Below are 25,080 nucleotides of genomic sequence, written 5' to 3'. Positions count from 1 at the left end.
TTAGCTAGCCATGGTTGTTTCAGATTCTCCTTCAGATTAGTAAAACAGCAGGATGCAGGTGAGGGCCAGTGCTGTGACTAAATATTTCAGATGAAGCTCCTCTATGGAGTGGACGGCAGGCAATGCATCTCTGGGTAGGGGTTAACCCATTTAGGCCTAAAGCGCCTGGAAAAAATGCCTGTAAAACCTACAGGCGATTTCAGAAAAGCCCCCAAAACCTGAAGTTTTTCTAGAAATTCAGCAATTGTGTCAACGCCTACTACATTACTGATTTCTCAGCCCCTGTAACAGATAGGAACACAATTCAAAAAGTATTTGAGAGCTTACACCTGTGGCTTTCATGAGAATTTGAATTTGTATTTACAAATATTTACAATATTTACATACACCTTCTCAAAAGTAAAAGTGCAGGATCTGCACAAAACAGTAGAAAAAAATGTAAGCTATATGACAAAGTATATAACAAAGTGAAATAAAGTATATGACTATATAATTATGAATATATAATTCTTATAGGGAAAGTTTTAACTTTTGAGTTGTTTACTTGTTTTATTATGAGCAGAAGGGAATACGATTAACATCTATTTTGTTGTCCATGTAGTTTTTACATACCAGGGATATTTAATGCTCATTTGGACACTATGGATGGAGAATGGACCTGACAGTGTCAACCTCTGAGTTGTTTACTTGTTGTATTATGAGCAGAAGGGAATAAGATTTTGATCAACAATTATAACTATTTTGTTGTCCATGTAGTTTTTACATACCAGTGATATTTTTATGCTCATTTGGATACTATCACTGAGATACAGATGAACTAGTTTAGTGTCAAATATTCCATTAAAAGGGAAAAAACAGGAATAATTCAAATAAAAAACAAAACAAATTTCAAGTACATCTTATTTATCAACTGATAAATACTGTATGCTGGGCTGAAATGGAAGGCAACCAAAGCATTCACTATAATAAAGTCAAACGAGGATTCAGTAGCATTAACTGATTATAAACAACATTCTATAGGGACTGATTATTGTTTTGAAATACTAGAATATATAGTAATGCAAAGAATAGAGAGTTGTCGATATAATTCGCTCGTTCACACTCGCTCACTGGAGAAAGTCTTAACAACATAGCAAGCTAGCTTAGTGTTAATATAGCCCTCTATGATACCATATTCCCTTTCATTTACCTCGAGTAAACCTACATTTAAGCAAGTAACAATCGTTAACAACTACAGATAACCATATTCTGTAACTACCAGTACTCACAACTCACTCCTTGCCTAATTTACTTTGAGCTATAATCCTGGCTGTCGCGGAGGAGACGTTACTTAGCAAAGCGAGAAAGCCAACGATTTTTTTTTTTAAACTACTAATGGCAAAACATTTGAGACACTATCACATGTCTATTCTGATGCATTTCATTGGCCCAGAGGCCGACACTTTGGGCAAAAACCCCCCTTAGACAGAAAAAACGACACAAACGCTTTCCCGGCCTTAAAGGTAGAATGACGCAACAGCGCTCCCGGCTTTAATGGTAGAACAGCGGTAATGCTTTCCCGGCTTAAATGGGTTAAAGAGGGGGCCTGGAGCTGAAGGTGGGAGTTGGATGCCGGAGGCTGGTGGCTGGGGTATCGGCAGGTCCACCGCACTGCAGCCTCACCAGCCACAGCCTCTAAAGATCCTCTGTGCTTCAGCATCACAGCACAGAAAACTTGCATGCCAAGATGAGTCACCACGACCCAATCAGTCACAGCGCCAGGCTCACAGCCAGGGAGAGAGTAAGGCAGCGGGAGAGGAAGAGGGCGAGGGAGAGGGAGAGGAAGGCGCTAACACAGAGATGTGGATGGGTGGGGACAGCGCTGACTGAGAGTATGATAATTCAAGGGAAACGAGAACAACACAAAGAGTGACGGAGAGAAAAAATAGATGTGTGACACCATGATGATAACAAATTGACAGAAACTTAACGACAGTGAGAAAGTCTCCGAGTGTGTAGACACTAACACACAATGTGGCCCAAAGGCTAGACCAAACAATACAAATTACGAGAGATGACTGGAAAGCTGAGAGTGATAACTGGCCAAATTGAAAGGGGGAGACAGAACCATGGTGAGGACCAAAGGTGAGACCGAAGAAGAAAACATGCGCTAAAGAGAGTCAGTACTCTGAAGGGTGGTGAGGGAGACAGAGTTGTCGGGGTGGAGCATGGACGTAGCAGCACGGGGTGGAGCATGGACGAAGCAGCACAGGCTCACCCTCAGGCCATGGAAGCGAGGGTTGTTGTAGAAGAGCTTCATCTGCTCGGGGGGCAGCGGGCCCAGCACCTTCTGGATGGTGTAGAGCTGGTCGATCTCGCTCTCGCCCGGAAACAGAGGCTGCCCGTCACTCAGCTCGCCCAGGATGCAGCCCACTGACCACATGTCCACTGCCTTCCCATAGGGAGCACTGAGAGAGAGAGAAAGGAGAGGGAGAGAGAGGGGGGGAGAGAGAGGGGGAGAGAGAGGTAGAAAAGAGAGAGTGAGGAGGGAGGGAAAGAGTGGGAGGAAGAAGAAGAGCGAGAGACAGAAGGAGGGGGGAGAAAGACAAGGAATGGGGGGGTGAGGGGGTGTAAGAAAGGAAGGAGGAAGGAAGGGAAAGGGCAAGAGCAAGAGCCAAGATCTTCTGTATTATTAATGTCTCTGTATATCTCTGTATACTTAAAATTCCTTTCAAATCATCAGTATTTCCCCCTCTGAGATAGAGGGGGCATGCAGCAGGAGTGAGGTGGCCTCTCTCAGCTCCATGGGCACGGTCACCCGACCATTGCTAATGCATTATCCAAGAACATTCTGATGTAAAACATGGCATGTTCAGATAAGAGGATGCTAAATAATGAAACGTCGACCTTTTAAAAAAATCTAACTCGTACCTAAAAAAGCTCAATGAAACGTATCTTCATTACATCTACTTGAGAAAGGAGTCAGGAGCAGACGTGTTTAAACCACCAAACTGAAGAATTAATGGGAGGCAAAGAGTGACAGATAGCGTATAACCACTAGAGGTAAGAAATAGGCTTTATGGAGAGATGGCTAAAATATTGAAGCAGTGAGAGACAGACGGGAAAAAGGAGGAGGTGAGAAAAAGAGAGAATTAGACCGAGAGAGAAAGAAAGAAAGATAGAGATTAGACAAGGTAGAGGACCTGCAGTAGAGGGACTGCAATTTGAAGAGATGTTCAGCCAATGTTTCTCTTCCTCGCACATTTATCTTAAGCAGCAGGTGGAGAAAGAGAGAAGAGTGGTTTGTTTTTTCCTGAATTACCTCCCGCTGGGTGGTGGTAGGCTGAAAGTGGAGCGAGATGCTAGGGAAAGCCAGTCTTCTACCTGAGATAACAAATTAGCAGCAACCTCTCTCAAGCGCTACCTCTCAGAAGTAGGGTAAGGTATATTCTATTCAGACAGACAAACACACAAACACACACACACACACACACAGGGTCAAACACTCACCCCAGAAGCAGCTCTGGAGAGCGGTACCACCTGGTGGCCACGTACTCTGTGTAGTTAGCGTCATTCCCCTCTGATAGGTTTCGTGCAAACCCTGGCGAAGAGGAGAACATAGAAAGTAGGGGTGGGGGAAAAAATCGATTATTCGATTTTTCTTGATTCTATCTAAAACGATTCTGTCTCGATTCAGAAAAGTTCATTTTTTTTACACATCCATTTAATGTTGAAATGCAAGCTGCATCGATTATTGCATTTTCATAGAAAGACAAAATTGTAACAATGAAAAGCTTTTTCTCTTATTAGAAAAATAGAGAAGGTAATTCATCTGTTGATTTTCTTTAATTATCAAGTAGGAAGTAGGAAGTGATTTTAGACTCTGAAAGACTCGAAATGCATCGATAATCCTTTTATCGGTTTAGAATTGATAATCGATAATCGGTTTAGAATCAATAATCGGAATCGAATCGAATCATGAGGTGTCGAGAGATTCCCACCCCGAATATAGAAAGGGTGAGCACTTAGAACCCTGAGACCCAGAACCTCAGAGATCAACAACTAGATTAGGAGCAATTAAGCTATAATAACTATTGATATGCAAAGCCTCACAGTGACAACCAGAAATCTATATAAAAGTACTAAAAACCCATACTTAATAGTTAGTAAGTCAATAAATAAATCGGACAGAACAGGCCTAGCAGTAAACTGTCCACTGTCTGCAGCTCTCTCTAGTAAACAGCGACGTCCTGATACTGTAAGTAGATGACAGTGTGGACATGTAAGAGACAGAGATGACAATGACCCACATTCACAGTGTTGAGGACTCTCAACGCACCAAATGTTTCAGCGGGCTGCTAAGGCTTTCATGGCGTCCCAACAGGAGGGCCATGTGGCCAACATGATGTCGATGTCAATCTGGTGTATCAGACAGTGGAACTGTCGCTGCTCTCAGTGGCTTGTGTGTGTGTCTGTGTGTTTGTTTATTTATTTGTTTGTATGCATATGTGTGTGTTGCATGAACCTCCCAGGCGAGAACGGCTGCCTGTGCTTGTGAAGAGAGAGGGATGCAGTGACTGAGAAGAAGATGACAAGACAGGCGTAAAAATTAGCCCGTTGGCCGCTCTGTTATTTTTTCCCCTTCTCTCTTTCTTTTCAGCAATTCTTTGAAAAACATCTTGAATGCACACAATGCCTGCCTGTCACAAGTAATGAATATCACCGCCCTCCCAACGCCAAATGTCACATGGTGTGTTTGATTGCAAACAGGTTGCCAGAGGTGTCAGGGGGGTGGATGGGGAGAGGTGGCAGCATTAAACTGGCAACTGTCAAAGGAGAGTGAAGCGTGACGCATCAAGCGTGAAGCATGAAGTGTTTACTGAGGGGATGCGTTGTGTCGCTGTGACCTCCTTAGGCACCTAGACTGGCCTACAGGACAGGAAGTGCTGGTGCCAAGCAGGAAGAGTCCAACGAAGGCAGGGGAAGGGGGCACTGACGCACGGACAGGACTGGAGTGAGATGTGATGTGATGCGCACCATTGGTCTATGGCATGAGTGAGTGTGAGTGGCTCGTCACTCACTGGGCAACCATCTAGTTTCGCTCACCAAAGTCACACAGCTTAAGGACGTCGTCCGAGCTGATGAGAAGGTTCTCCGGCTTGATGTCTGGGGAGAGAGACAAGGAAATGAAGAGAGAGAGGTTGACCACTCCTTTTTTAAACAACTGTCTTCCTGTCTTCTGTCTTCCTACATTGAAATCCCCAACCACATGGCTTACATCCTCATATTGCAAAATAAACAACAGCAAGTGACCAAGCTCTTTCTCCTCACTTTTACTGAACCATCATGTGGACCATGGACACCTAAAAAGTATACTATGTGGTCATAAACCAACTATCCCAGCGATGCGGAAACAGGATTGTACCTCACCAAATAAATAAAAAGGTTGCAGACAAAGGTCTTCTTTCAATTGCTGATGAAGACCTTTGTCTAAACACCATTTGCAGGGAAAAAAAACAAAAAAACACCCACGTTGTTAGTGACTTTAAAGAATACATATTTAACTCTGCCTCTGGATAGGCCTCTATCCATCTCTAACTAAGGCCTTAAATAATGGATTCCCACTTTGCCCTTCCTTCTCCAAAATATTGCTCTTTCAGGCGCAGACAGAGAAAGAGATAAATAAAGAAAGAAAGAGAGAGAGAGAAAGAGTGAGTGAGAAAAAGAGACAAACAGAGAGACCTCCTAAGGGTTTTCCCATGGCTTCCCTACTGGTAGCAGTATCATAGCCATCATTAAGGGCTGCACTGCAGGTTCCTTTTGAAAAAAAATCAATGAGTAAAGATCTCCCAGTCCTACAGAGCTCTTGAGTCTGGCCTCAAGTCCTGATACAGAAACAAGAGCACACATCCCGGAGGATGTGACCTGAAAGCAGCACACTGACCTTTCTCTTCAGTCTCATGGACTGAAAACAAAAAAAATAAAATTGACTGTAGAAGTCTGCTCAGGACCAACATCGTCTAGCTCCTGGACGTTTGTATGACATAAAGGTCTGATTATGTGTGGGGACTCATAATATTGTCTCGTCTTTTTGTCTCTGTGAGTATTAGGCCATCTGGACACTCTTGCACCATTGCAGGATGCTAGCCAAAAACTCCTAGCATGCAAACTATTGAGCAGACTGGACTGCCACAGTAATCCCATTACCAAACTGGAGAGGAATGCTTTGAGACTGTCAAATAAACTGACACAGACACTCTGGCTCTATGGTTGGGGGCAGGGAATGTCTGTTTCTTCTGTCCATTTTGGTTGAAAGCTTTCAAGCTGACCTGACCTGACATTGATGATCTGTTAGAGCTGCTAGTTTGATGCTTACTTCACATTTCAGAAATTCACTTTTTTCTATTCCTTCATTGTATCTAAAAATAAACAGCAGCACCATAAAATATTTTAAACTGACTGGGCGTCTGTGCAATTATCCTTAACCTGAATTAGCTTGAATGTGATGTGGTGCTGCTTACCTCTGTGCACAATGTCATTCTTATGGCACCAGTGGATTGCTTTGATTAACTGGAAGATGTAGTTCCGCACTTTTTCCGGGGGAGCGCCGTTTGGGAACTCCTCCAGTAACTCCAGCATGTTCTGTTGGGCACATGTTAAATTCTTTACGATATCATTGAGTTAAGACAACTACCCCAATATCATCAAGCACATGGAATTCTATCAAATTCTACTGATCTGTGGATTCTATTCAGATCTAAATTACACTGCTGTGAAGTAGATATTTGCCAGATACTTTTTGAATGAGCAGTGAGGTATTTTTAAGAGCTGCTAAAATCTTGGCAGAACATCAGGTGCTTGTGGGGAACAGAGTAAAGGAACAGTGGCTTTGGGTCTCTACCTTCTCCACATACTCAAAGACCAGGTAGAGTTTGCCACGCCGGCGGAAGGCCTCCTTTAGCTCCACAATGTTCTCCTGCTTCAGGGTGCGGAGCATCTTCAGCTCCCGAAGGGTCGTCTCCTTGACCTCCTCATTCTCTGTGGCAGACACGACAGTGGACATGGTGAGGATGAGAGCATGAGAGTAAGGACAACACTCACAAAAAAAAGAGTTCATAAATTGAGGAACAGTAAAAAACAAACAAACAAAAGAACAGGAAGAATAGAAAAGCCTTTATTGTCATTGTATTTGCATACAAGGACATTTAGTGACGCTAAATATAGGGCACCATTAAAAATGTCACACAATGACAGATAACTGTATATAGCAAGACAATATAACCAAGAGATATGATTGGAGCAGAATCGACAAACACAGTGAACACTGAAATAAAAACTGAAAGTAGGATAGAGAAAACTTGACAGAGAGGAAGTTGAGTATAAAAAGAGATGCAGTGACAGGGGGAGGTACGTGAGGACAGAGGCCAGCGAGGACAAGAGAGAGAGAGAGAGAGAGGGATAGAGGGAGAGAGAGGGAATAATAAGGGAAGTGGTGTGAGGGAAGAGATGACGAGGGGCCGTGAAAGCAGTCAACCAAACAATGCAATAAAGAACAGAGCCACTTGAAGTGACATTTCTGTGGCCCGCACACAAGTGCAAGCTATGTGCGAGCTGAGATGCAGCACTGAGAGACACAAACAGACAAGTGGATGGGAAAGTTTACATGTGAAGAGGGAAAAATCAATAAGAGCAAAAGGCTGGGGAAGAACACCCTGCTTCATAGCAAGGCAGCTTTTAATAGACCTAATTCAGCCCAGCCAACCCTTTAGGGATATCTGAGTATCGCAGACAGGTGTCTTTGATTAGGTTTGCAGCTAAACCCCTCAGGAGAGCAGGTCTCGAGGGGAGAGGATCGTGCTTCTCTGGGCGGAGATTAAGTCATGCAAGGGAGAGATGGAGGAGGATGGGAAGCAACGATAGAGGACACCCAGCATCACAAGGATGATCTCATTTTAGAGTTGAACCACACAAACATTATGGAAATGGGTAATCTCAGTGGAGCTTTTTTCCCCAGACAGGATTGTTTTGGCCATATCAGCAACCCCTTGGCACCGTTTGGCAGTTGAGTAACATCAGTTGCTGCGTGCTGTAAGTGTACCGTCTTATTATACACAGGACTGCATTTAAGAATTCAAACGGCGGCTGATCTCCTTACCCTCACTGTCCTTGAACTTCTTAATGGCCACGATTTCATTTGTCTCCTGCAATAAAAAATGAGAGAGAGAACGAGAGAGAGGTAGAGAGAGAGAGAGAGACATAGAGAGAGAGAGAGAGAGAGAGAGCAACTAATTAGAAGCGCAGACCGTTGCTTGGGGGCCGGGACCCGGCTCTCTGTGGGTGTTTGCAACAGAAGTGCTGTAATGAAAGAAACACCTCTGATTGCATCTGATTAGCAGGGCCTCTCTACTACACTATGCCACGCGCCTCTCAATGAACCACGACACTGGTGCATGTCCTCCCTTGCCAACGCCGACTGCTACATGAGACACTACGATTGTTAAAAGCCAAGACAATACAGTTTGGTGAGATGAAGTATCCTCTAAAGCCAGGCTGGGGAAGAGAACCTCTAGCCAAGATTTCCCCAGGGTTAATTACAAAAATAAAGAAACACATCAAACACAACATGATGCGTACTGAAGAGGTAACGATGAAACGGTGTGGTGTCAGTCCTGGGTCCAGCCTATGATTAGTGCCATGTGAGAAGGTCTCTCTGATGTTCAGAGAAGGCCTGGCCCTCTTCACTGCTGCCAGAAAGGGGCGTGGATGAGAGCTACTCTCCTGTCCTCTTGTGTCTACTCCATGCCCTACTTTTGAGCCCAGCTCTCCCCAGCCTCCACTGTTCTGCTCCACTTTCATTCTCCATGAGAGAGAGAGAGAGAGCGCGAGAGAGAGAGAGAGATACAGGTGACAGAAGGAGAGAAAGGAAGAGAGACATGAGTATGAGAGTGAGACGGAGAGAGGGAGGGGATGAAAGAACAGGAAAATGAGAGAGGCACAGAGAGTGAAATAAATTCAGGGAGACAAAGACAGCAAATAAGTGTGATAAAAAGATAGAGGTCGGAAAGAGAAAGAGTGTGAAACAGAGCGGTAGCAACAGGTTACAGTGTTGTTTGCGGATGCTGGAACCCCTCCTTCAGAAGGTCTTCACAAGCCTATCGCTCACTGTAATGTTAGTCACGAGTGCTCAGATCATGAGGTGCCACGCACAGGCAATTGTTCAATCAAATTAACTTAAGACGAGCAGCACAGCATCCCTGATGGAAAAAATGCATCTCATAAGGCACAGTGCGCCGGTGAAGAGGTTACATCTTCCTGGCTAATCTCATTTTCGAGCTCGCTGTCAGACAGAGATTAGGAGAGGAAAGGGTCATCAGCGTGTGCCCGCATTTGGAAATGGAAATCTCGTGAGTAGTGAAGCATTTCGGGCGACGCGAGTAAGATGAATCTATTTCGAAGGGGGTGCTGAGCAGCCCTGAAGCACTGCTCTAATTTGGGACCTGAAGCCTTCGCAGTGTAAACAGGGGCGCCTCCGTCGCAAACACAGAGCAGAATTAACAGGCACTGTTTGCTTATGCAACCGACCTGTTTACGTATGAACTGCCAAGGCTACCGCGGCACCACTGCCGATGCGGTTCCCTGTGAAGCTCCGGCAACTTCTCTGATCCACCCGTCAGAGGGAGCATGGGTGAAAAGAGCAGAAGGTGTAACTCTGGAGCCAGCCACCAGCTTGTGACTCAACAGGGGCCTGACCTTCGCCCTCCACCCTCATTATGGAGATCTATTTGCAGGAGAGGAAGGAATCTGCACACCCAATCGAAGAGCACAGGGGAGGGGTGAAAAGGTGTGAGAGAGCGAACAGGGGATGAGAGAAGATGGATGGAAGGGGTATATGAAGTCAACAGCCTTCCTGCCATGAGGGAGCCCATCAGGCTTCTTTAAAATTGAGCCGTGTTTTTGGCTCAAGCCTTATTACCTGCCACACCGGGCCCTGCACTGTTTCAAATACAACTTGACAGGCTATTCATTTGAAGCAATAATGAGCGCAGCACTGTCCAGTATTTTTTTTTTTCTCCCCATCCCTGCCCTTGATGCGAGGGACGACTGCCAGATCTCCCTTGCCCTTTCACACGAGACCTCCGAAACCCTGTGGCACCCCCTTGAGTGCTCCACCATCAGGGGAGGGAGCCTCATTGATTGGCCCTTGATTGATTAGCCCATCATGTCCTCCATCAGGACTAGCCTCTCTGCAGCTGTGGGGCTCCAAAGCTGCCTCAGTGGCTGCCTGCCTGTTACGCAACACTTTTTATTTCAAACCCTTCCTCCAAAGCAGAATTCTCGTGTTTGAGAGTCCGAAGGGGCTCATTCATCTTCGCCTAGGCTGTGCTGCTGTCCCGCTCCCCCCCTGTGAGACATCCATCATGCCCAGGTCTATCCCTAGCTGGGATGGCAAGCAGGAGGACAGGGGGATTTCTGGTTTTGGGGATCAGTGATGTAAGTTTATGTGGTCATACATGCATCTCATGCAAGCGTCATCCAGGTCAGAAGCCCATGCTTTCAGCAATGTGGCTGAGAGGGGCTGGGGTTCCCATGCACCTGTGTCCAGAGTAGAGCCGCAGCTAATCCATCAGCCCTGTGAAGGTCCAGGGGGGAACACCGGGGACAGCGGCTCTGGCTGGTGCCAACAGAACAGGGACGGTGCTGCTCTGAGCCTGAGAACAGGAGGGGTTGTGTTTGTGATGGCGGGGAAGAGGATCAAGGCAGAGCTGGGGGGGCTATCACTTTGCTTCAGAAGCCACTTCAAAAAGGTGTGGCACCATGCCTGGAATGTTGGCAGAACCCACGGAGATGTTATTTTTTCTTCCTTATACGTTTTTTGTTTTGTTTTTGTAGAGTCATGCTTACACTGTAATCAAGACCTGAAACACTGGGAGGCTTTGTTATGGGTGGGGTGGGTGAGGAGGGTGCTGGGTGAGGAGGCACCAGGCTTTGATTTAAAGCCCCATTTTGAGAGAAATGTTTTATTTTTTTTGCTATTGAGTAGTATCAAAAGATTTTACACAAATATAACTCTGCATAGTTTTATTTATTGTGACTTTGGAGATGAACACTAATGTAACCAAAGAATAACGAAAACAATCAATGACAAATTTGACTTTTTTCAGCCCACATTGTTTTCTAAGCCTTTTAATGTTGATTTTGTGTAATCTAATATATTGTTGTTGGAGACATGCATAATATATTGGACAATTTATTTAATTACAAGCTAGTTGAGTTAAGTTTTCAAGGTTGCAACCTTCCAAGGCTTGTGCTTCCTCCGAAAACGTCTTCCTCAGTTTCTTCGTCGCCTCTGCCATAATGTCCATACGGAGAATACTGCGCTAGCTTCCTCTTATAGAATATAGCTAGCGCATGGGTCTAGTTGCTGTTGCGTGAGGTGGTGCCATAAAGCATTATGTAGTTCTGTAGCGCGAGGTATTGCGCTCTGTACCCCAAAGTTACATAGTCCAATACCAGGCGCACTGGGTGTGCTGTGGCAGTGGCACAGGTGCCATTCTCTGTATAGTAAGTCAGTGTACTACCAAAATTATTTTGAAGCTGTGTGACGATGTGATCGTCCCTACAGATGAATATGTGCTCTGGCTGCCAAGCCATCAAGCCGGGCTCTTTGGTGTGACGGTCAGAGCACATGTTTGGCACTCCATAAAACCTGGGTTCGAGTCTGGGTGAAGTGACCACACTCTCCCTTCGCTACAAATGGTGTCAGAAGTGGGATGACTCGCTGTGAGGTTATCGGAGGCCACATGTGAACACTGTGAGGGACCCCGAGGAATGTTGACCCCTTGTGAAGGACCCCATGGTTGGGTGAAGCACTTGTGTTTGTAGGGTGCTCTGGATGGGAGAAGCATGATTGGTGTATGTGTGAGGGATGACTGTGTGCGTGAAGCCGGGCTCTTTGGTGTGGCGGTCGAGTCCCAGTGGCGTGAACATGCTCTCCCTTCACTATAAGCTGTTATTTACTTTAAGGGAAAGATCCAAGGAGACACGAGCGGAAAACGCTCTCCTGCTCCCCACTTAATTGCAGGATGACAAGGTGCAAATGGGTCTTGATATAAAGACTTAATACCAAAAGGCACCTCAAATATGTATTTTATTCCTGTAAGCATTGCAGGCAAGAGCTGCACTGATCCCGATTAACCGCATTATATGAGGAAGTGTTAGCAGCTTATCTGGGGTAAACAAGCACGCTTATCTCACACTAAGCACTAAGGTCCTTGTGACATTGCTAAGGGTGTTGTATGCGAGCCACTACATATGCTGGTTTGAGTACATTTATGGTACTGCAATCCCACTGCTCCTCAGGAAAGTCTCACTAGGCGTACCATAAGCTACAAATGAATTGTGTTCGTCTAACACACAACAGATATCATAGTTGTAGGTCTGCCAAAAAAACAGACAAGTTACCAAAGGCTACAATGAATTTTGAATGGCCGCATGAGAGCACCCCAGTGAGAATGTCAAGTCCTGAAAGATTCATTTGCTGGCCCATTTCAATAGCAATTCAGCGGGACAAATATAGGTTAGGCACCACAGGGGTTAAAGATGAAAATGTAACATCAGAAAACAGGCTAGCCTCTCGGAGCTCATTTTCCTGTCAGACGTTATTAGATAGGATAAAAACCGCTCTAGGCCATTCAAAGGAAGAAACTGACAAGTACCAGAAACAGAATTGAACTGTATGCCTCAGTGGTATTGGGGTTTGCGAAATGTGATAGACTTAAGGCTTTGTACACTCCAGTAAACAGCTGCATACGTATCACTGGGATTCAAGTGGTTAAAAAGTGTCCTTGATACTTCCAGAAGACGAAGAATAGAAAAAAAAATTCAGATTGAAGGAGGTTAGACTGTCTGTGTATTCAGCCCAATGACTGCACAGACCAGAAAACTAAAATTAAAACACATCTATCGGGGGACAGCTGATCTCTCTCATTCTCCCTCCCTCTCTCTCGTCCTCCCTTTAACTCCCTCTCTCTCTCCCTGTTAACGCCTTCTTTACAGGTCTTTGCAGAGAAACGCTCTACTCAAGGTGACCCATTTAATGCGATGCCACACACAAGTCATTTTTTTCCCTCTCCTGACCCAGTTTCTGCTCATTTTGCTGAGAAGAAGGAAAGAAAAAAAAATGTTGCCTCCAAAAGTGGGTGGGACGATTTGTCATCATTAAAGTTCCTTCAGCGCCGAGCAAACATTACAACCACATCACAACTTCACGTCATCCCACTGTTGCAAACATTACAAATACGGCATCTCTTTAAGTCTATTTGTATGATGTTGGCAGACTTTTGTGTCAATGAGAGGGGGTAGGTGGGGCAAGCAGCAGCTTTTGTCTCTGCACGTGTTTGCTTTAAGTCACACGCAGGCTCAGTTCAGTCTTACCCGAACTACCTGGCCGTGCACAAACAGTTACGCTTTGCCAGGCTGGTTGGCACTGAGCTGGTCGGCCACTGTCCAATCAACACGTTCAGGAGCTCTGCGGGGTTCCTTTCCATCTCGGATTCCCATAAGAAAAGCTTGAACCACAGAGTGACAGTTGCATGGTTACAGTAGCATGAAGACAATGACAAGAATCCAGATGCATGACCGATCCGAGCGCTGTCTTATCACATGGCTGCTCTGATACGTAATGAGTGTTGCACATGCATGCTGACTGTCGACACATCCCATTTGTGCTGGTCCAATGACACGGCTCCATAGCTGCATAATGAGCTGATTGATATGCTGCTACAGCGCGCAACGCTTTCACAAGATTGACAGAAGCCGTGATCGACGTGACAGTGACCTTGGCTGGGGGATTTATAAACAGGCCTCTCATCGCAGGGCAACTTGGCAAGGCCGAGGCAGGGGGTGCTCGATAAAGGAAGCCATTACTGGCATAATTGCTTTTGTTCTCTCTTATTCCATTTGGACGATCCTCTGGGTGCCTCGTTGTTGCGCCCCTGTCTGATTGTGGACGCGAGCTCTTGATTTCCACAAGGGTGTCTCCTCTTTCCTTCTCGGCGCGAGAGCAAACACTTTGGCTAAGCAAATGTTTAAACTTCACTCTGTGCTTTTGTAAGTGACTTTTTCTGAAAAGCCGGGGAATGACAAAGCTTAAAATAACCAGCCTTTCTTCAAACCTTGACCTTAATTACCACACTGAGAGAAGGAGTCAGGCAGCACACACTGAGGGGAAAACGAAAGGCAGAAACCTTTTGATGCCCAGCGGAAGGTGGTGGCTTACGGGGAGGATAATGTGGTCTTGCCTTTGACTTTAGTGGCTACGTTGTAAGCCTCACCTCAGCCAGTCTTTCTTGCCATTCTGTTTCCCTGTATCCACTGCTAGCTCACTGCTAATCTCACAGGAGCTGGATACTGCAGGGTAATAACAGGGTGACCCCAAACTGGGCCACACTCTTACCTGCCTACAGTGCTCTCGATTGAGCGGACGTGCAAAGCACTCGTATCAAAATGGAGGCTTTAGTTCAGCTGTGTCTGAGTTTGTGTGTGTGTGTTTGTGTGTGTGTCTGAAGATGTCCACTCTCTTCCTCTCTCCCTCTTCCTCCTTCACTTCAAATCTCCTCTCCGATCAAATCTTCCAACCCACTATCTCCTCTCCTCTCTCACACCCTCAGAGAAAAAAAAGTGATGCAATCTAAAAACCCGTAAGGGTTCTTTGGCTTGCTTCAGCTTGTATCTTTGACCAACTGCACAGCACTTAAGACCACTTCAGTGTGAAAAGCACAAAGACCTAGCCTGACTCCAAGCTCAGTATTCACTGGGATTAGAGTCTGGAACTGCTGTTCGCATGATGAATCGATGGGCCCTCCAATCAGTGATTAGTAGGGGTGGCTAAGTGAAATGGCATTGAAATGCAGCATAGTTACAACAATGGCGGCAGTGCTAAAGCTGGACAGAGTGATACAAACAGAAGTAGCAATGCTAACAAACATTGAAGAATTGAAGCCAAGGCAAAAATAATAATTATTATATAAAGTATAGCAATCTCATAGTGGTCAATGCCGATTGGTTAAAGGCTGGTCCAATGGTTTTAAAATTAACGTGAAGTCCATTAGGATGAAACGATGGAGTGAGGCTATTCACAAAGTGAATTTGGGTCTGACTATACAAGGATAACAAAGACCATCTCATCTTGTGAAGAAACGTTTCTGTATTGATTTTTAAGCAGAAACTGGCATTGTCTTTTTTTTGTCTTAGGTTTCTTAGCCTCGGTGCTCACTGAGGTCCAGACAAACCTCCCCCACAGTGGGAGGAGACTGAGTCTCTGAGAAGTGCGGTGGCAGTGTTAGGTGAACAGCTGGCGCGTGTCGCGGCTCACTTTTCGCACGCTGTACCCGCCGTTGGCCAGACACACGTGGCAGGCAGCAGGTGCCTTACACACCAAACAAAACATATGATCAGGGGCAGGTGGGTAGATAACGGGAGCTTACCATAACATTTCCAGGGCTCCTGATCCCCAAAGGGCCTATAGGAGTTGGCCAGCTCAGAGTACATTTCCAATGACAAGAGATGCACCACCGGGCTGCAAACTAGAAACTGCTTACTTGCGACCCCCTCACAGAACCACTGTGATTGCAAGCAGTGCAGCCAAATTAGCTGGTAAAAAAAACCTGAATATTCAGATCAATGTTTTTACAATTGTGACTGCCATAATGTTTAAACAAACAGCTTCTTTTCTGTGTTTCTGTGGTTAAACAGGAAGAGTGGTTTGTTGTGGTATGCTAAAGCTTTGCTTTACCAGGTAGCAAACATGCTGTTAGGAGCACAAACTGTGGTGTCTTTGGTTCAAAGTTGTCTCAATAAAGACATGCAAATGTCCTCACCTTCAACTAAGATTGTCACTCACTGCGAGGGAAGACATAACGTCTCCTGAGGTCACGTCATTATGACCCCGTGTTCTGCGATAATAGTCACTAAAATTAGCTCCAAAACACTCCATGCTGAGCACACATGCATACAATTATGCAAAGAGTGTCGGTGTCTCTCCATCTCAGCATGAGAGTGCGACTAAAAGCGCATCCTCCCGTCCCTCCAACAGTGGGTAATCCTTCATTACCTTAGATCACGGCTCAACAGAGCAATATTTGTCAACCTTAACACTGCCAAAGAAAAAAAACAACACTAAACAAGAACAACCTTGAAGTGTGATTGGTGCTTTATCATGTTGTTTTTTGCTGCTTTGATTTACTTGTTTGTTTCCTGCCATTTTCGGTTGCTGGCAGGAGTGCAGTCTCAGCACTTCCTGTGACATAATACAGCTGCCGTAAATCAAATGAAAGAGGCGGCGATGAAGCCTAGGCAAGCGACATCAGAGGACTAAGAGTGAATTGGTACAGAGAAAGGATTCCCTACCTATGACCAAATGTGGTCACAAAGCCCAGTTTTGGACATTTTGGGACCCTGTAATATACACACACACAACACACACACACACACACACACACACACACACACACAGGAAGGGCAGTCTGGTGTGTACATTTGGCTAGCTCTCATTCACACGGCCTTTGCTTGCGGTTCTATCAGGTTGAGCCCATTTGACGAGGCAAGCAAGGCCCTTTAGTGTCGTCGTGCTCAGGGGACCCTTTTCCAATCTTCTCTGAGCAAACAAACACCATGTGCCATTAACCGCCCCGGCACTCTTGTCCCGCCCAGCACAGACAACACTGAAATAGGTGACACTGACGGGAAGGCAAAATATACTTTACTCTTCCAGGTGGTGTCAGTGTCTTATAAGTCGCCCATTCATGTGCAAATTTTCTGATAGAGAGGTGCTCTGCCTCTTGTATATCAGTGAAGTACCTCGTTTGCCATATTATATTGTAATTACATGCTTCAGACTGGAAAAACAAGGTCTTTCAAGGTTTTGGTGACGGGCTGTGACACGTTTGCACACATACTTATGACAACATGAAGCCTGCAATCAGTGTAACAAAGCAACAGGCGCCATTGATGTTGTGTACAAACACCAAGGGTTGTTTCATAGGCAACAACTTAGACTTATTTCACGAGCAAGTAATTATTTTCAGGATTATTTTGCAATTAAAACACAGTTCAGTGGCATAAAAACACAATGGAAGCATACACCGCACTTTTTAATCAGTAATTGTGAATGTCCAGGAGTAATGTCTCCTGCAAACTGCAAAACCGGCAGCGGTGTTAGTTTGCTGCATATCACACTGTAAGAGAGAAAACTTTGTGCTCGATGTCAAATTGCTTGTTGATGTAACATTCACTCCCTGTCAAATTATACTTTCAAGAAATGCCTTACAAACGACAGAGTTGTGATGACAGGAAGACAGCTTGTGTCATCCATGCTACAGGCTTTGTAGGCGTGGGATATAGCTGTGGTCACACTGTGTGATCCTCCGCTCCAGGCATTAGGATGGCCTCAGATCTTACTGAGTCACAGGCTAAACTGCACGTGTCACTTTTAAACCACATGAACCAAGATTTCAAGATCAGTTGATGGTCTGCAAAAACCACACCACTCTCTCAGAAACTCACCAACACCCAATGTCCTACACTCAGTGTCCCAACACCAAACTCACCAGCACCCTGTGTTCAAACTGACATCACTTTCTCTAAAAATACAGATGATTCAATCCTCAAACATAGTGCACCACAGTTTGCTTTAAAAAGAATCTGCAAATGTTTGAAAAGAATCTTTTAATGCCACAATCCCTAAATGAACCCTAGGCCGATTTGAGGTGTTAAACTGTTCACACAACAAAACACTTTTGTCTATCAAAAATAACTCTCTGAAAAATCAAGACCATACTTCTGTCTTGCACTGAAAGTCAGTCTTGTTATTTATTGAATGGTAAATTTCTTATCATAAGGTACTAAACACAGGAGGCATTATGCTCCGTAAGAGGTAATTTCCATTGATCAGGGCCCTTTGAAGCTGAATCTTGTCAGTGCTAATGCTTAAAGAAAGCGGCTGATGCCTTTAGTCAGTATAGATTAAAATAGTACAAGCATGTGACACAGCATGAAGCATCACATTAATTTCACAAAGTAAAAAATAGATGTAATGCCCTGTTATTACTCAAGTGCTATTCTGCTGGGAAGGAAAAAAGGGGACGGGGCAAGTCATTGTCAAAGCCTGTATGAAAATGACAAAAGCGGGGAGAAAAATAAATATTACTTCCACCCTGCCATGTTTAATAGTGTCTGACATAAACAGCTTTTTCGCATATGTGACATATCCATTATTTATGTCCCTTCCTCTGCATTGCAAAACAACGCGTTCACAGGGCATAACTCAGAGAGTGCTCCAGAACATTCAATAAACAAGAACTCATAGGGTTATTCTGAGTCTAATGTTGACCCCATTTCCTCACAGCACTATAAGAACATTCTGGAGGGAGGCAAAAGATGCTGAAAATGTGGATGGGGGATGGAAATGACTGTGCAAGGTTCAATTACGTGCTTGTATTGGCTGGGTTGACAAATCAACACATATAAATGGTGTGTGGTGTGCTTCACCAGAAAGGGGAATCTACACAGTGCAATCATATGCGTACACACCCACCCACACACACACACACACACACACACACACACACACACACACACACACACACGCACACACACACACACACACACACACACACACACACACACACACACACACACACACACACACACACACACACACACACACACACACACACACACACACACACACAAACACACCCACACCCACACCCACACCCACACCCACACCCACACCCACACACACACACACACACACACACACACACCCACATGCACCTTTTCCCACCTCCACCTTTTCATGTTCATGTGCAAAGGCATGCCTGGAATTCTCATTCTACACAGCCATTGTCTGCGGTCCTACAGGGAGGCTCTCTCTCATCCATCCCTACAGCAAAGAGGCTCTGATTGATCCCATTCCCCCTCTGTCCGTCCCTCCCTCTCTCCCTCCCAACGGCTCGTCATTCCAACCTCAATCCTATCCTATCTCATCTCCAGCAATTAGCCAGGCAGGCAGTGGCTTCCTGTCCTTTCCAGTGGGCAAGCATGGTGGCGGTGGAGCAGCACTGGGCGCCTGTGCAGCGGGTCATCTGGGATCCTTTGTGGGACATAATTAGCTTCTCCCTTCACGCGCCATCAGCTGCGGACGGCCGCCACGCCCACCTCTCTCCTCTCAATTAAGAGACGGAACACCAGGCTCAGGCTGGCGTGGGCATGCGTGTGCCGCATCTACTGGGCAAGGCAGAGTGATGCCACACACATACACACATTCAGCTTACCAAGGATCAAAACACACTGCTGCACGAGCACCTGAGCTTCGGGACAGAGCCGTGGCAATCCCTGCGTGGCGTGTCGGTGAAATGTCCCTTGTCACGTAGTTGAGTTGGCCATCACCGACATTCAACACTAAAGTCACTTAGACAAGAACAACTGCACGGCCATCAGGAGCATGGAGCTCAGCCACACGCAGGATGGCACTGGATGGCACCAAAGCTGATGTGAGAATTAGAGAGGAGGCTCTGGATGAATGAATGCCCTGCCAGGCGTGCCCTCCACAGTTGGCCTGGTGCTGTTCTAGGGCAGCGGCACGGCAGAGGGAAATGGGTGGAGCAGGGCGGCTTTGGTGCGGAGGTGGCTTTCATCCGGCCCCTCTCTGTGTGTGCCCTCGGAGAACTCGGAGGAAGAGGAGGAGGAGGAGGAGGAAGATGCACACCCTGGCTCGAGGTGTTACCAGCCACACCTCAGTCATACAGCAGCAGCAGAGAGCTGACACCTCCAACCCCCCTCCCTCGTTCTCTCACTTTCTCACTGCTTTTCCTTCCTCCCTTTCACACTGATGTCTCTCTCTCTCTCTCTCTTTCTCTCTCTCCCTCTCTCTCTCTCTTTCTTGTTCAGCCCTTACTATAGTACAGAAGAAAACAATACTATGAGTCATGTTTGCAAACAGAAATGTACCTAATGCCTGGACATGCAGTACACACACCCATACAACACGCACCACACAAAAAAACTCAACGTCAGCAAACAACTGTGTCATATAGTCTTGGAAGACGCAGAGCGCGAACAACAGATGACAGAGAAACGTGTCAGTTTCGACATGTGTTAACCAAGGGGCTATAAATAAAGGCTAAAAGTATGCTGAAGTGTAGCCTGCTTTTGTGTGGTGATAATCAGGGGCCTAATCATAGCGCTACAGCGGCTGGGGCTCTAATGGAGAGCCTGGCGTGTGCAGCTGCTTTTGGAGATGGCTTTGGATCAATCAGAGTGTGAATTATAAAGCACAGTAATTACAGGCTGGGGATGCAGACTACAGTGGGCCACACCACACCACACCACCACCCCGCCCCCCTCTCATTCATCTGAGTACCCAGTTCACCCAGAACACTGGCTCTCATACAGTCTCAACATGATACACACATACACACACACACAGAAAGACAGAAAGAGAGAGAGAATTCTCACTGTGCCCACATGAAACACACACACACACACACACACACACACACACACACTCAAACACACACACTCAAACACACAAAATAACAACATTCTCATTTCACACACAGTGCACTGTGCAGCTGAGCCCATAGAAACACAATATCACACACTGGTCAACCACTCACAACTATGCCATATCAAATGCGAAAGAGGATTCTAAGCACCACAGGGACCTCTACTAGTGTAGTACATTTGTTTTATGTAGAACCAATCAATGTCTGCAATAAGATTGGCACTATAGATTACCAGACTGAATGGAACCTATTCTCATTTGTAGTTCCACGTTGGTGGAACAAACTGCCTAGTACTACCAGAGCAGGTGCGTCCCTCTCTACCTTCAAGAAGCTTTTGAAGACCCCACTTTTCAGAGAGCATCTCCCTTCCTAACTGGCACCTTGACTAATACTTAACTTGCACCTCAGCAGTTACAGTCCCGCACTTCTTTTTCTTTCTATGTCGTTTTCTATTTCTTATGTAAAGTAGTATTTATTGTTACACCAGGTTTTTATTGCTCTTAGCTTGACTGTTCTCTCCTTTGTATGTCGCTTTGGACAAAAGCGTCTGCTAAATGACTAAATGTAAATGGAACCTATAGCACAAGCTTCATTAAGCTCTCAGACAAAGTAGGAGGCTGGGCACACAAAAGTAGGGCACTGATGACCTATCTATAGGATTCTATTTCTATGGTTGTACCTGTATGTATCCTGCATTAAGAGTAGTCTGCATGTCCTTCAGTTTAGCTGGAAAGTCAAGTGAGAATGCCCTACACATTTTTAATGACAACATAAAACAACATATGTGCTGACAATCATGGCAACAACATTGCTTATACAGCCAAGAAGCAAACGATATTTGCTAAGCCGTTATTATTATTTTTTCCTCTCTTTTTTTGATTCAACAAAGTAGATTGAATGTGACCTTTCACCGATGCTATTAACATAATAATATCTTGGGAAGATGTGAGCTAGTCTTTGGAGGGATATGCTACATTATTATTTACTTCAGAAAGCTCTCAAGGCAGGGAACAATGCTTCATTTAAATGGGCCGACAAAAGGGACCGGAGTATTAAATATAGAATGATTTCTTCCTGTTGTCTACAAGATACCACAGACCCTTAGTCTGGAGATTTGCACTGTACCATGACTACCCAAACTTTATGGCTTTACCAAGTAACAAAAACAGCCTGTTTTTTTCTTTCCAGCCATGCAGATGCACATAAACAGGCACATAAAATTCAGTGGAAAATCCTACCGCTCAGCCTAATATCCTGGGACATTTGTGTTACAAACAACTGCATTCTACTTTGCCAAGGGCTTGTTTACACACGTTTTCCTCAGTCATGGGAGACTTTCAGTGATTTTATTTCATCAACGGTTTTGCTGGTTTGCTATGGATGAACTTGCTGTGGATGAACAAACTGGCTTTCTATGGATGGCTGACTTACGATCTGATCTAAGCCAAGTATACAACTATGCGTCACTAGTCACAGCTTATGTCCAACTACGACTTTTAGTGAACTAAAGAAACTAGGTTTGAAGTCAAAACTATAGAAACACACCCTTACCATGAAGGGCCTAAGTATTTAATGTCAACAGTGCTCCGTTCAACAGAGCCACGCAACACATACAATGGCCCTGCACATGGTACATCTTCACGTCACCATACGCAGTCCCTTACCAACAGGGAGACACAGTTTATTATATCAATGTCTTTCAAGAGTAAATGACACTGACAAAGTGGCAGCGTCCGCTGGGCCTTTTGCCTCGGCTTGCACCAGATTTAGTCACCCTGTTGCCCTTTGGCCAAAGGGACTCAACAGAAACAGGTCGATGGATGATTTTACGCCATCAACAAACACAGCAGGAGCGGTTTGTCAGTTTGAGAGTCATGACCCACCAATCAAACGTATTGACACCCGTTTGAGTTTTCTCCCTGGCCGATCAATAAGCTGAATGATTGATGTCGGCCTGCCATTGGAGGCAGGTGAAGGACACAAGAGAGACACTCAGCCGCAGCCACTCCTGGAGTCGTTTGGTTTGCTCGCTTGACCTGTGAGTAACCTTAACTTTCAAACAGAGCTGCACTGTCCGACGCCTTAGTGTCTTAGGGATGGGAGCCATATCCTATGGCGCTAGGAGCAACATTGCTGGAGAGCCGACAGAGTGACGCACACGCTACAGGCGGCACCATAGTCTCTTCTCTGCAGCCACCGGGAGGTGGCAGAATGCGCGCTGGCCTTGCCCTGAAATAGAGTGACCATCTGCCCTGGTCTGCAGGAGAGGACTGGCAGGGGGGATGGAGGGAGGGAGGGAGGGAGGCTTTGTCAGGAGTCTGGCGATGTGGTGGATTCTAAATAAATCTCTCAGCCCGTGGCCGTCCTTCAAGTTTGGAGAGAGACAAAGAGAGAGGAAGGGGGTGGAGAAACGAGTGGGCAGCTCACCCATCAGCATAAAAATGTCTCTGCAGGAGCCGGATCTGTGCATGGCAGAGACCTGCGAGCATCAGATCCCAGCATTGTATTCTTAAGCCTCAAGGGTTTTGTGGGACAGGTTACCTGTCAATGTTAGCCTTAACACATAAAAGCTAGAATGGAATGAGTCAGTGAAAATACATGTCGCTTTACAGTTCAACATGGCACGTCATAAAGGCCTTGTACGGTTTCCCCGGTGATGACAATGGGTTATGTTGGCTTCCACAGTGGAACCCAACAGAGATGGAGGCGAATTCTGGCCTCACATTCACATGAACATCTGCTGTATCCATGTTCTCCTCGTGCATGCAATATGTCACTTTCACATGGCCTGCTATGCTTGAGGGGAGATAAGAGTGAGACTCAGCAATGCAACAACAAGGTTTCACATTATGTTTAGTAAATTATATAATGATTAATTTAGCAACCAAAAACAGAAATGTGCTATTTTAGTCTTTTCTTCAAGAGGCTTATCTTGTTATGTATGATACACTGACTTTGTCAAAGTTGAACACAATCATGTTTTCTGTCCTCATCGTGTTTTCTGTTTACCGTGACAAGCCACAGCAAACAAACCAGGATTTTCAGATTCTTTTCTTCAAGGGGCTTATCTTGTTACGTATGATACACTGACTATGTCTAAGTTGAACACAATCATGTTTTCTGTTCTCATATTGTTCTCTGTTGACGGTGACAAGCCACAGCAGACAATCCAGGATTTTCAGATCGTCCATCACCAGCCAAAAAACAGACATCACACTTCTTAAGGTGGATGAAAAACCCAGCAAGGCTACATGGCAAGGACAGAAGACACCAATATCAAAGACTTAGATACTATGCTCACATTTCCTCCTCTGTGACATCAGAGCGGTATAATTAAAAGCAAACAAACTAATGACTCAGCCATGTCTTAAACTCCCATCAGATGCCGAATCCAGCTTTAATTAATTGGGATCCTGGAGCATCATATTTACATGGCTGATAGATAGCTAAACCTCCCCCCCTGGTCTAAATTCAGCCCTCACAGGATTAAGGAGTGCCTCTATCAGCAGAAATACAGGCGGGCCCGTCGCCCCTGCTAATCCAAATGCCCCCCATGCTTGTTTCACAGCATCGGCTTTGAAATGTAAAAGAGAACTTCCTCCGTTGAGTTAGTGAATGGGTGTTATATATACAAAACACCAAAAAGCTTAAACTTATTCAGTTAAATACACACTCCACAGCATAGAAGGTTATTCGTCTCTTAAGAACGGTTTTATGGCAATATTTACAGTAACAGGTCTCCCTAACTTCTTCATTAATCAAGTCCGAGCAAAAATCTTCACACAATGTTTATAAAGGAAATTTACATCAATATGAAATAAAAGACTGTTTTAGTGTTGTGCCTTTAAGGCAGGAAAAGGGTTTATTTTTTCTTACCTTGTGTCGACACTTCAGGACTACACCATAGGCTCCTGAGGGGGAGAGAAATGTGCAAATAAATCCATCAGCAGTCCTATCACACTTCCCATAATCATACTATATTTTCACTGCAAATGAGATGCCTTGTAAAAGCTGACAGAAGGCTACTGTTTTATTATTGCGTTTTTTTCCCCTCCTCATTTTGTGATATGTGAATGAATGGAGCCACCGCACTGCTGATATGCACGTTGGAATAGTGTCACCTTCAGTGACAAATCTGACATTAAGACAAACAGGAGGGCATTAAAGGGGGATTTTTGTGACTACCGCCGCCGCAGCCGAGCCGTCTGTCCAGAAGTGCTGGGGGAATACATATGAGCTGTCTCTGCCCCACTGCAAAGACAGAGAGCCCTGCGTTGGGGAATTCAGTGCTCTCTGGTTTTAGCCACTGATGTAAGCCTGACCAGGCGCATCAGTTGAATTCAATTGTACAAATACAAACATTCCTTAGGCACTGAACCATCTGAAGGTTCAATTGACATATTTGAAAGATGAAGGAAGGAAACTGCCTGTTGACAACTGCTGCTCTGTTTAAAAATCAGCAAAACTATATATGGCCTCTCTAGTTGAAATATGACACTGTTTTTTTTGCTGTTTTGCGACGTTAAGTTCACAA

At 45.3% G+C, this 25,080-nt stretch overlaps 1 protein-coding gene across 1 annotated transcript in view; it reads right to left on the bottom strand.

Annotated features, from left to right (window-relative positions):
- The window catches only part of LOC308361348 (cyclin-dependent kinase-like 5), a 51,231-nt gene that overhangs the window by 22,154 nt on the left and 3,997 nt on the right, over positions 1-25,080 (bottom strand). Inside the window, exons 2-8 of the mRNA XM_080833681.1 lie at positions 24,423-24,457; positions 8,135-8,180; positions 6,881-7,017; positions 6,501-6,621; positions 5,086-5,145; positions 3,490-3,580; positions 2,258-2,447 (exon numbers count right to left, since the gene is read on the bottom strand). Coding sequence (XP_080689807.1) covers positions 2,258-2,447; positions 3,490-3,580; positions 5,086-5,145; positions 6,501-6,621; positions 6,881-7,017; positions 8,135-8,180; positions 24,423-24,457 — 680 coding nt within the window. The remainder of the gene's footprint in view (positions 1-2,257; positions 2,448-3,489; positions 3,581-5,085; positions 5,146-6,500; positions 6,622-6,880; positions 7,018-8,134; positions 8,181-24,422; positions 24,458-25,080) is intronic.

The sequence above is a fragment of the Sprattus sprattus genome, assembly GCF_963457725.1.
Source record: "Sprattus sprattus genome assembly, chromosome: 2".
Classification (NCBI taxonomy): Eukaryota; Metazoa; Chordata; class Actinopteri; order Clupeiformes; family Clupeidae; genus Sprattus; species Sprattus sprattus.
This window is presented reverse-complemented; position numbering and strand designations above follow the sequence as displayed.